We start from the raw sequence: 11,609 nt of genomic DNA, 5'->3' as shown, positions 1-11,609 counted from the left end.
CGCTCTTCACTCCCCTTATTAACAAAAATGAAAGTATTTGTTCATTTGCTGTCACCAAGGAAGCATTTTTGCTGGGCCAGCAAGCTCAAAATAGGTAAGCTGCTCCCTGTGCCCACCAAAAGCCAGGTGTGATGCTGAGGATGGCTGGAGAGGTCAGCTGTGACTCTCAGCTCACCTGTTGGACAAGAGTAGGTTTGAAGTTGATAATCTCCATTCCTGACTAGTCTAGAGGAGTGCTTCTCGAACTTCACAGTGCATATGAAATCACCCGGAGATCTTGGTAAATGCAGATTCTGCTTCAGTGGGGCTGGGCTGAGACCAAGGTTATTATGCCTTTCTAGCAAGCTCCCAGGTGACACCTACGTTTTTGGTGCATGGACCACATTCTGAGTAACAAGGCTCTAGAGCAGTGGTTTTTAAACTTCACTGCATCTTAGAACCACCTGGGAAGCTTTCAAAACTCCCTTGCCTGGGCCACACCCCATGCCAACTAAATCAGAAAATCAGAATCCCTGGAGTGGGTTCCAGGACCCCAATGAGAGGTCTAAGAACCATAGGTCTAGCACAGTGGTTATCAAACTGGTGGCTGAATCAGGATCACCTGGAGGGCTTGTTAAACCCACGTGCTGGACGACGCCCCCAGAGTTTCCGGTTCAGTAGGTCTGAAGGGAGGCCCGGGGATTTCATTTTTAACACACTTTCAGATGATGCTGATGGCACAGGGACCCCACACTAATGGTCAGAGGATTTATATGTCACGAATCTATCAATTTTGAGCCCCATAATTTCCCCTTTGCTCCCCTCTGATGGCAGCAGTTTCTTTTTCAGGTGGTGGGGCTTCTATGAGATAAAATGAATCTGTTAGGGACTTCCCTGGCAGTCCAGTGGTTAAGACTCCAAGCTTCCACTGCAGGGGGCTTGAGTTCCATCCCTGGTCGGGTAACTAAGATCCTGCAAGCCGTGCTATTCGGCCCCCGCAAAAAAAGAATCTGTTAGGAGAGGAGCATTTCCCCTTTCAGCCTGATGCTGCAACCACACTGGTCTGGGATTATCTTGGGGAGGCCGCTGCGGCATGAGTCCACTGGTCTCCGGGCTCTAAAGGTATTTTTACGCTTACTTCATACAGAAAGTGAGATGAGGGTGGGTAGAGCAATTAGAGAACAGTTCAAGCACAAGCTGTCTCAACTCTAGTGACTATACTTTCTGAACTGAAAATTAGGCCACATACAATTTGAGAAACGACTTCTGGCCCCAGGGCCCAGGCCTCTTACAGACCGATGTGAGACATTCTGAGAGGTATGGTTTGGCTGCTAGCTATTGGAATTTGAGACACTTTGATGCTTTACAAAGACAAATATTTTATACTCAAGATTGCCCTGGAAAATTGGGGTTCTCATTCTCCAAGTCACCAGAAAAAAATGGAGGTGTATTGGGTTTTACATCAGTAATTTGTAACCATCAACACAGATAACTAGTGCTTTTCATAAATGGTCTTTCAACAGGCCTGTGAAACAGGCTAAAAACACAGCTGCCAGGCGTGAACCATGTGGGCCAATCTCATCTAAAAAGAAAGAGCGCAGGACTTCCCTGGTAGCGCAGTGGTTAAGAATCTGCCTGCCAACGCAGGGGACACGGTTTTGAGCCCTGGTCCGGGAAGATCCCACAGGCCGCGGAGCAACTAAGCCCGCGAGCCACACCTACTGAAGCCTGCGCGCCTAGAGCTCATGCACTGCAACGAGGAGTAGACCCTGCTCACCGCAACTAGGGAAACTCCATACACAGCAACGAAGAACCAACACAGCCAAAAACAAATAAATAAATTTATTTAAAAAAGAAAGAGCACATCACTGGATGGATGGTCTCCACAGGACCAGTGATGCCCTACTGCGGCTTCCACGTCCAGCCCACAACAGTTTCATTTTCTCTGGCATTTGTGCGCTGGTGGCCACATCCAAGACCAGCTCCCCGGTGCAAGAGACCTCCAGGCAACTGTCCTCCCCGGGGTGTGGATTCACCATACCTTAGGTTTCCAAATCCAAAGCTTGTCCCTTCAAGTAAATGCTGCCAGTCCCATGGACTACTCCTACCAGTTTGGCTGGATAACAACAGGTGAAAAAGGCCACCTACTGGTTTATTCTCAGGCCATGAAAGGAGATATCCTTAAGCCTTTGGAATTTGAGAAACGGCAATAGCACCCACCTCCATACTCAGAAACATGTTCTCTATGTTTATAAACATCTTTGTTAACAGCATAAATATGATAATATTCACTGAGTTTGCTAAATATAAACAAAGGATTAATCACTGAGTTTGCTGAATATAAACAAAGGATTAATACAGAGCTTCCAAGAACGAAAACCTAAGAGTTGGTGCTCTCTTGCTGGACTAAGCTGCTTGACTTGCCTACCGGCCTAAGAATTCTCCCAGGTCTAAGCTGCAGTCCTACCTAGTCTCCCTTTCTAGATTTGGAAATATACCTGGCTACGTTCTGCCAACTTTGGGCTTGACCTTTTTTTTTTTTTTTTAAGATATTTTTGATATGGACCATTTTTAAAGTCTTTGAATTTGTTACACTATCGCTCCTGTTTTATGTTTTGGTTTTTTGGCCACGAGGCATGTAGGATCTTAGCTCCCCAACCAGGGATTGAACCTGCACCCCCTGCATTGGAAGGCGAAGTCCCAACCACTGGACCGCCAGGGAAGTCCCGACCCCATTTTGTTTTAAAACAAAACTTAGCTTGGCTTTCTCAAGGAAAGGCAGATAAGCCTGGAAGGAAGCAGCTATCTGCCTCCTTCATGGACCCGGCAGGTGAGCTTCTCCACACCTGCAGGGAGGCTGGAAGGATTCATTTCCTCATCCCGACAATACTTACTGGGTCCCCACTACATACAGGGCACTGTGCTGGGTACTGTGAGAGCTTAAAAAAAATAAGAAAAAGGTTAAGAAAAAGATAGGTTCCTTGACTTTGGGGATTTTATAGGTTCCTAGAAGAAATAAGATGAGTATTCATACAAATAAAAAACAAGACGGAATACGATACAAAGCCAAAAGAGGAGGAGAATCCAAATGTTCTGGGGGAGATGACTTCTAGCAGAGGTGATCAGAGGTGCTCTCAGGTGGGCGGAACTGGGGACAGGAAACAGGGGCCGGAAGTAAGGACGGCTTTATGGAGCAGGTCTCCAAAGGTGTGCACTCAAAGGAAGACCAGGATTTTTTTTTTTTTTTTTGCGATATGTGGGCCTCCCACTGTCGCGGCCCCCCCCCCGTTGCCGGATGCGCAAGCTCAGCGCCCATGGCCCACGGGCCCAGCAGCTCCGCGGCATGCGGGATCCTCCCGGACCGGGGCACGAACCCGCATCCCCTGCATCAGCAGGCGGACTCCCAACCACTGCGCCACCAGGGAGGCCCAGGAAGACCAGGATTTTATCACACAGGGATGGACAAGGCCACTCCAAGTCAAAACTCAGAAGCACAGGTGAATGCCAGCAAGTACAGATTATGTTCAAGAAACAGCAAGATCTGGTCTGAATGAAGCAAGAGCTGTGGCAAGGGGATCAGAGGAGGACCAGCCATGGGCACCTGGGCCAGCTCACACAGGGCCACGGGCTGCAAGCAGAACAAAGAGGTCATGGTTGATTGGGAGACACTGGGGAACTCAAGAAGATTTTTAAGCAGGAGAGTGCCCGATCACACAGGTAGGAGTGGAGCAGTGCAGGGGAAAGAGGCTGAAGGCAGGTTCCCTTTGGAGGCTGCTGCGAGAGTTCAGGTGAAATACCAAGAGCCTGACACAGGGCTGGGTATGGGGATCAAAATGCCCTTGGGAAACACAAAGAGAGATGAGCTTTACCACTTAAACTATTAATATAGGTCCAATCTCAACTGGAATTTTAAGATATTTTAACTGTGAACACCTAGAGGTGCCTGCTAGTCAAATATTAAACAACCACTGTCTAACCAGGCCTTGAAAATGTGCTGGGTAAATGTGACCAAAGGTCCCGAGCTGGACAAACAGACTAGAGATCAAGTGGTCTAATGTTGAGTAAATGTTTGAGAAGGGATGGAGATCACTGCAGAGGTTCCTCTGAGCAATCATAAGGCAGGTCAGGAGCATGTATTAGACAAATGAAAACCAACAAAGACGATCTCAATGGCAGAAATGAGAGCACTGACAAGCCCACTCAGTCTGGACCATTCCCCATCCGGGATGTCCTGTGAAAGATGAAAGGCACAAAGCCCCTCCAGCAAGCCAGGTGGGGAGGGCTGTCACAGTGGGAGCCTGTCATTGCCTCAGAGACACCTGATGAGACTTGACGCGCTGCTTTGTGACTTCCCCAACTGAACAGTAACCCCAGAGGTTTCTCCTCAGCCTTCCACTCCTCTGGCCTCTCTTTAGCATCTCACTGAAGAGCCTGAGGTTCATCACAAACTTGTTACATAGTAAACAAGGTTTTTCAATAGGATGAGAGGCTTTTGCTTTTTTAAGTAGGAAGCGTAAAATTAAAAGCTATTTTTCAGGGCCAAAGAAAATCAGGTATTTTGCTTCAAATAAAACCTGGGATCTACCAAACACATGTGGAAGCAAACAGACTGGAGTTTGAATGCTGGCTCCATCACTAACCAGCTGTGGGACCTCAAGGAAGAGCTTGACCTTGCTGAACTTCCATTTCCTCATCTGTAAAATGACAGTTCCGCTCACCTCATGGGATTATCAGCGAGATGGACATGTGAGGTGCTCAGTGAAGGCCTGGGCTTACAGGTGGCCCTCCGTGACCACCCTTTTCTCCAAAGGACAGCTTTATACTCACATATCCCAAGTCCCTGGGCATTGTTACAACTCTGTCCCCAAACCACCTTCCCTTTCCAGCCTTCTGAATCCTCTAGACTAGATGCCTCTGAGTTAGTCACCTTTGTCTTACTCCTCATCTGCAGCCCCTCTTTCCAACACCCCACCGGCAACTATGACTTTGCATCAGATGTGACGAAATGCTTAAGAACATGAGCCAAGTCCTCAGACCCCTGAGCTGGCATCCTGGTTCAGCCTCGTACTAGCTGCGCGACCTTAAGGGAGTCACTTATCTTCCCCGGTGATGATAATTCCGCTTGTCTCCAAGCTGCAGCACAGCTTCCTGCACCCAGGAGTCATCTTCCAGGATCATGGCGGCGACCTCCTCCTCCTGGTCATCTTCCTCATGAGGCACCTGGACTAAGGGGCTCAGGGGAGTGGTTCCTCTCAGCACCTCCGAGGCCATCGTCCACGTTCTTGGGGGAATCACTCAGGCTTCTAACCTTGACCTTCAGTCTTCTCCAGCCAGGCTCTCTGAGAGTTTATGTGAGTTTTGCATATCAGATGCTAGGCACACTGGCTGGCCCACAAAAAGGATCCATCAGTGCTGGCTAGGTTACTATTAGTTCTTTCTCACATGCATCCAGTCTCCTCCTCTTCCCCTGCAGTGCCCACCTTGGACCCACCCCTATCACTGCCCATCCAGCATCCGACAGCTTCCTGGCTGCTCTCCCTCCGCCTCTCCCTCCTGTAACCAAACCTGCATCCTGTTGCTAAGCTCAGCTTCCTCCCATGCCCCTGGGGCCCTAGTTGAGAATTTGCTGAGGCCAAAGACATTTGGTCTAAGCCTCACCCACCCTTCCCCCAGACCCTTCCTACCCTTTCCTAAAAACACACTTTCCACTCCAATCAGCCAGCCTTCCTTATATGGTCATCCCAACATCCCACACCGGTCCACCCTTCTGAGCCTCAGCTCCACTGGGATGCCACACCCTCCCCCTGCCCCGCACCTTTCCAAACCCCCCTCCAGCTCAACTCCTGCTCAAGGGTCACATCCTCTGTGAAGCCTTCTCTGACCTCTCCTCTCCTCTCCCCACTCCGTTCCCTGAACATCCTCACAAAGGCAGCCATTGGTTCCCGGGGGTCCTGAAACAGTCCTAGGGGCACAGGTAGATCTGAAGTAAATATCTGGTAAGCAAGGCAGTCCAGTTTACAACTGAAGACCAGAATTGAGGCAGAGTGCTTGAACGGCGTGCATGGGCCCCACAACGTATTAATAACACAAGAGACAAATAAATATATTAACTGTTGCAAAAAGCTAGGTTTGGAATTACTCTTTTAAGAGCCTGGGATGACTTTATACCACAGCTAAGCCCCTAGTTATTAGCCGGCTTACTCGTCATTCACCTTGATTTCACAAAAATAATCACTTTTCTAAAACAGGATTTGGTTTTCCTAATTGCTGGAACTTCAATATTTGGAAGTTTATTGCACAACCAGGTGAAAGTGCCAAGGGGTGGTTTATGGGGGTCTTCAGCCCCTCACCTCATAACCTCCATCAGCTTCCCAACCACTCCAACTACACACAAAAAAACTGTGCTAACTACGTAAATTTAGCTCTGAGAATAGTCCTCTAAGCCCCTCTTATACTGAAATTCTGGAACTGTCACTGCACACAACCAGGGCATTTCGGGGTGACAATGTGCTGATCACCTGCAAACAGAGTAGAGGGATGGGGCTGACCCGAACTCAATCCTGGATACCACCTTCTCCTCTGCAAACACCACACTCTTCCATCTCAGAGGGCTGCTCCCACCCTTTTCCTACGAGGTTCTGCATCTCACCACTGTCCCGAAGGGTCTGGGTCAAATCTTCCACCAGGGCCACCGCCTCCTCGCTGCTCTCGGGTCGATGCTCTTGCAGCCAGGCCTGAATCTCCCTTGGCAGCACGGTCAGCATTTGCTCCTTGGTGTGCACCTCTGGCCTCAGCCAGCGCCGGCAGAGCTCTCGAAGACGGCCAAGGGCACCCTGTGGCCCTCCGGCCACCTCCTCATGGGGGCTGCCCTTGCCGGCGCTCTGGGGAAAGGGCTCTGACTCAGGGCCATTCTCCTGCAGCACAGCTTCCTGCACCCAGGAGTCGTCTTCCAGGATCATGGTGGTGACCTCCTCCTCCTGGTCATCTTCCTCTTGAGGGACACGGACTAAGGGGCTCAGGGGAGTGGTTACTCTCGGCACCTCCGAGGCCATCATCCACGTTCTGGGGGGAATCACTCAGGCTTCTAACCTTGACCTTCAGTCTTCTCCAGCCAGGCTCTCTGAGAAGACAGCACCCTCCTCAAATTTCAACAAGGAGTCTGGCTAAGAATGAGAAAGAGAACTAGAATCAATAAGTAAACTGTCCTAAAACAATCTAACTCACAGCAGCCCAGGTCAGGCCACCAAATGATTCTAACATCCGCAAATCAACAGAAGTTTCCTGTCCCTCTTAAAGGAAAAATGGCTTATTCCTGAAAACATCTCTATGGCAAGAGAAGTTAAGAAGAATCACAAGCACAAAAAATAGAGTATTTTTCTTTCCAAAAGACCAAAGCATGAGTATCAGAAATTCAAAGTCCTTGAAAGAACCCAGGACTGAGTTATCCTGCCCTAAGTCAGTTCAGACTTGCTGCAGAGTGACCCTGACCTAACATACAACTCAGTCACACAACCTCACTGACCACCTAATAAGTAGAGATAATAACACCTATCCTTCTTATCTGAAGGGGACCTCTCAAGGATTTGCAAAGGATCAGATGTCAAGACACTTTGACGCTCACTGGAAGGAAGGAAATACCTCAACTGCATTATTACCATATTTTAAAATATGAAGTTTTAAAATGTTTGTACTCTTAGATCCAGCCTTGGCCCCTCAGGAATTTATTTTTTAAAATAACCATCTTGGTAAAGAGAAATTTATTTGCAAGGACACACAACCATAACATTGTTTCTAACTGCAAAAAGAAAACTTGACACCTTAAAAATCCAGCAGCAGGAGAATGGTTAATTATGGCACATTCATACAGTAAAGTATTAAAAACTATGCTAATGTGGGACTTCCTTGGTTAAGAATCCTCCTGCCAATGCAGGGGACACGCGTTCGAGCCGTGGTCCGGGAAGAGCCCACATGCCACGGAGCAACTAAGCCCGTGCGCCACAGCTACTGAGCCTGCACTCTAGAGCCTGAGAGCCACAACTACTGAGCCCGTGTGCCACAACTACTTAAGCCCGCGCGCCTAGAGCCCATGCTCCCCAACAAGACATGCCACCGCAATGAGAAGCCCGCTCACTGCAACGAAAAGTAGCCCCCGCTCGCAGCAACTAAAGAAAGCCTGCGCACAGCAACAAAGACCCAACGCAGCCAAAAATAAATAAATTAAATAAACAAATAAAATTTTAAAACTGTGCTAATGTAATAATGGCTACCTTTTGAGGGACCGTTACTGACAAGGGGCTCAGTGGAGCTGGAAATGTTCTATATCTTGATTTGACAATGGTTGCATAAGAGCATACATATGAAATTTAAGATTTGTGCACTCTGCTCTATGTATTTTTTAAAATTTTAAAATAATGCTGACAATAATTATTAATCATTAATTATTTAAAATAATCCTCATAATATGAAAATTAGTGGATAAAAACAAAACCAACAAAGCAAAAAAAACCATAGACACAGTATGACCCCAATTCCTTTTAAAAATGAACACATACACAAGGAAAAAAAAAACCTGGACAGAAATTCTACAAAATGTTGAGAGCAGTGAAATTACAAATTATTTAAAATAAAGACTAAAAGGCAATGAAAAGTTATTTTTAAAAATCGTCACTACATCGTAGACTCAGATAACCCCCACACGAGAAAAACAGGGAAGGAAAAACTTTTTAAAAAAAGAACAAAAAAGAAAAGCTAGTGGAAACACTGAAGCTCTCAATATGTATTCACCAAATGGCTAAAAGAAACACAAGTATAACACAACTCTTAACTGGGAACCCGGGAAAACCGTTCCTAGTCAAGTTAATTTGCTGTCTCACCTGGGGCAAGCCACGCCCCCTCTGAAGCTCAGTTTCCCCATCTGTAAAATGAGCTGCTCGGGATGTCGTCCACTGTGCCTTCCAGTCTAAACTCTGCGCCCCCGGTTGGATGTACACGGAGCTCACCGCTAGGGAGAAGAGTCCATGTCCGGTCGCTGAGCCAACCGTGCGCCTAAACCGGGAGAGCGGGGACCCGCGGGACGGGGACAGAGCCCCCGACGCCCCTCCCCCAACAGGGCTGCCCGCACTGGCTCCAGGCCCGTTATCCCCTTGCCTCGGGCTGTTCTCCCGGCCCGCGCGGCTCCAGCTCTGGCTCTCCGGGCTCACCTCTCCAGAGACCAGATGCCAATCCCGCGGCTGCTCCGCGAGCAAAAGCGCCCCCGGGCACTGCCCGGCACCTCCGGAGTCAAGGTGGCTCAAGCCCGAGGGGCACCGAGAACAATGGACGGGAGAGGCCCGCCCTCAGCCGCGCTCATTGGCCACCGAGAACTGCACCTGGAAACTCTGCTTTCCTATTGGCGGATACGGACCCAGCCGGGCAGAGGGAGGGAGCCTGGGCCAAAGGCATTGTGGGAGGTGTAGTCCATCGAGCAGACCCCGACCGCGGGGCACGGAGCAGAGTTTGGGATTGATACCCTGCGCAGTGCGGTAGGGTCAGAGGAAGGAAAATCTGCCGACTGGCAGTCAGGACCCCAGTGTGGGTCAGAGCTGTGACCTGGGACAGGTCATTTCACTTCTTTAAGTCCTCCATATAGTTCTCTATGAAAAGGGAAAGTTGAATGGAAGCTCCCTTTCAGCCGCGAACTGTGAGGCAAGTAATTTTGTCAGGCCCCTCGACGGCCGAAAGTAGTCCCTGAGCAGGAAAGGAATCCGCTCGGGAGAAGTCCCTTCCCGCCGAGCTCGGCGCCCCTCCCACAGCTTGCAGATCCACACTTGCACCTGGCTTTTGCACACTCCTTTGTTTTCGCACGTGGTGTTTCAGGGTCTGGAGGAAAGCCCTGTCCCGCCTCTTCTGCAGCAGAACTCCCATTCTTTCGTCTATCTACTCTTGCATGGAACCTGCCCCATCATCACCTCCCTCGCAGGGACACCGTCCCTAGCACACATGCTCGAAGTCTCCATTTTAGTATCAATACTTACCCAGTGTTACTTATTGTCAGTGTCAGCACTGGGAGGTGAGAGTGGGAAATTGGCCTCTACTGTGGGGTTCCCACGGTTGGCACTTTTAAAGAAATGGCTGTCCCATGACAGCAGGTGAGTAACTGCCTGGAAACCCAAGGGAGAAATATAAGAAAAGAGAGAAAGACACTCTTAATGGCCTGTGATAGAACAGTGGTGTATTTTTGTACAGAGCAATTATTGGGGGCATGCACAATTAAATGGCTACATTTGTTTTAATTTTCATTTAAATTTCATTTTCATGAAAATTTCATTTCATGAATGTTTGAGAAATGTTTCATGATTATTGGTGATTTTAATCTCATTTTCTGTGAACTTACTGTTCCTCTCTCCTTCCCTTTTTTTAAATTGAATTTACTCGTAAAAGCTCAGTATATTAAGAAAATGATTCCTTTGTTTGTCATAGAAGTTGCTGCTAGTTTTCTCACTTTGCTGTTTGCTTTTTGCTGTTTTTTTTAATATAGAAATTTGACATGTTTATGGCATCAGATTTGTCAGTCTTGTCTCTCTATAGCTTCTGAGTTTTGTGTCACTCTTAGAAAGTTCTGTCCACCACTCTAAAGATTATTTGAATTTTACCCATTTTTCAGTAATTAACCTCTTTAAGTATAAAAATGCAAAGTGAGGTTCAGCTGTTGAATGCTACATCCCTGGTAGGGTAGCATCTTAATTTATTAGCCCAAAGTGACCACATGCAGACAGCCCCACCTCCAGGCTGGCCTAAGAAGTCTGCACTGAGTGCCTGGATGCAGAATTTCCAGCCACCACCTCTCCAGTGGTCAGCATTCCTAGAAAGCAAGATCTCCAAAGTGATTGAGGATGATAATTCTTGGACATGATCTTATATTAACAAAGTTTGTTTCTCCACTTTTTCATCCTCATGAGGAATGGAGATTTACACAAATGGGAAAATATTTGTTTGCTTGGGGTGGGGGGGTTAGAGGGTGGGATACAGCTGAAACTTCCCAGCAGCCTAAGGGTTCATTTTTCTCTGCTTCTATCCCAAGCCAACTCATGACCAGAAGCAACTGGCACCATCTTGTCACAGGATAATCCTGGACCCAGCCATCTCTGTCCTGTGCCTGATTCTCTGAGAAGTTGGTCCTGGCCAGTGTGAACTTCCCTACATTTAGATAGAGAGCAAGTCACATTTAAGACCAGATTCCTGGCATAATGGTTCTGGTACCCGAGCCAGTGCCCTAAGACCAGCCTGGGGCAGCAAGCAAGCCCGGAAACACAGCCCAGTTCAGTGAGTAGGGTTGGTCCTCCAAGTGATTCCTTTCTCCATCCACCAAACCACAAGGATGACAGAGGCTCCGTTCTACTAGTGAGCACTCTTGACTAAAAGCTTCAAAGGACAGCTCTGGCTAACTTAAAAGGGACTTATTGAAAGAATATCAGGGAACTTACAGAGTAAATGGGATGTAAAGTATCAGGATTGAAAATAGTTAGGGACCAAGAAAAGGAGAGTAAGGACCCCCAAACCACAGCAAAAATCTCTTAGCACAGACAGCCCAGTCTGCCCACCCCATGAGCCCTAGTGATGCTACAGCCATCTCTGTTTGCCTGCCTTCTTCT

The 11,609-nt window shown here is 48.1% G+C and overlaps 1 protein-coding gene across 1 annotated transcript in view; it reads right to left on the bottom strand.

Annotated features, from left to right (window-relative positions):
• The window catches only part of ZSCAN2 (zinc finger and SCAN domain containing 2), a 19,901-nt gene extending 10,604 nt beyond the window's left edge, over positions 1–9,297 (bottom strand). Inside the window, exons 1-2 of the mRNA XM_007470563.1 lie at positions 9,180–9,297; positions 6,629–7,142 (exon numbers count right to left, since the gene is read on the bottom strand). Coding sequence (XP_007470625.1) covers positions 6,629–7,034 — 406 coding nt within the window. The 5' untranslated portion in view covers positions 7,035–7,142; positions 9,180–9,297. The remainder of the gene's footprint in view (positions 1–6,628; positions 7,143–9,179) is intronic.
• Positions 9,298–11,609: the final 2,312 nt, after the last annotated feature.

The sequence above is a fragment of the Lipotes vexillifer genome, unplaced genomic scaffold (genome assembly GCF_000442215.2).
Source record: "Lipotes vexillifer unplaced genomic scaffold, Lipotes_vexillifer_v1.1 scaffold412, whole genome shotgun sequence".
NCBI lineage: Eukaryota > Metazoa > Chordata > Mammalia > Artiodactyla > Lipotidae > Lipotes > Lipotes vexillifer.
The sequence above is the reverse complement of the archived record's forward strand: the minus strand, read 5'-3'. Positions and strand labels throughout refer to the sequence as shown.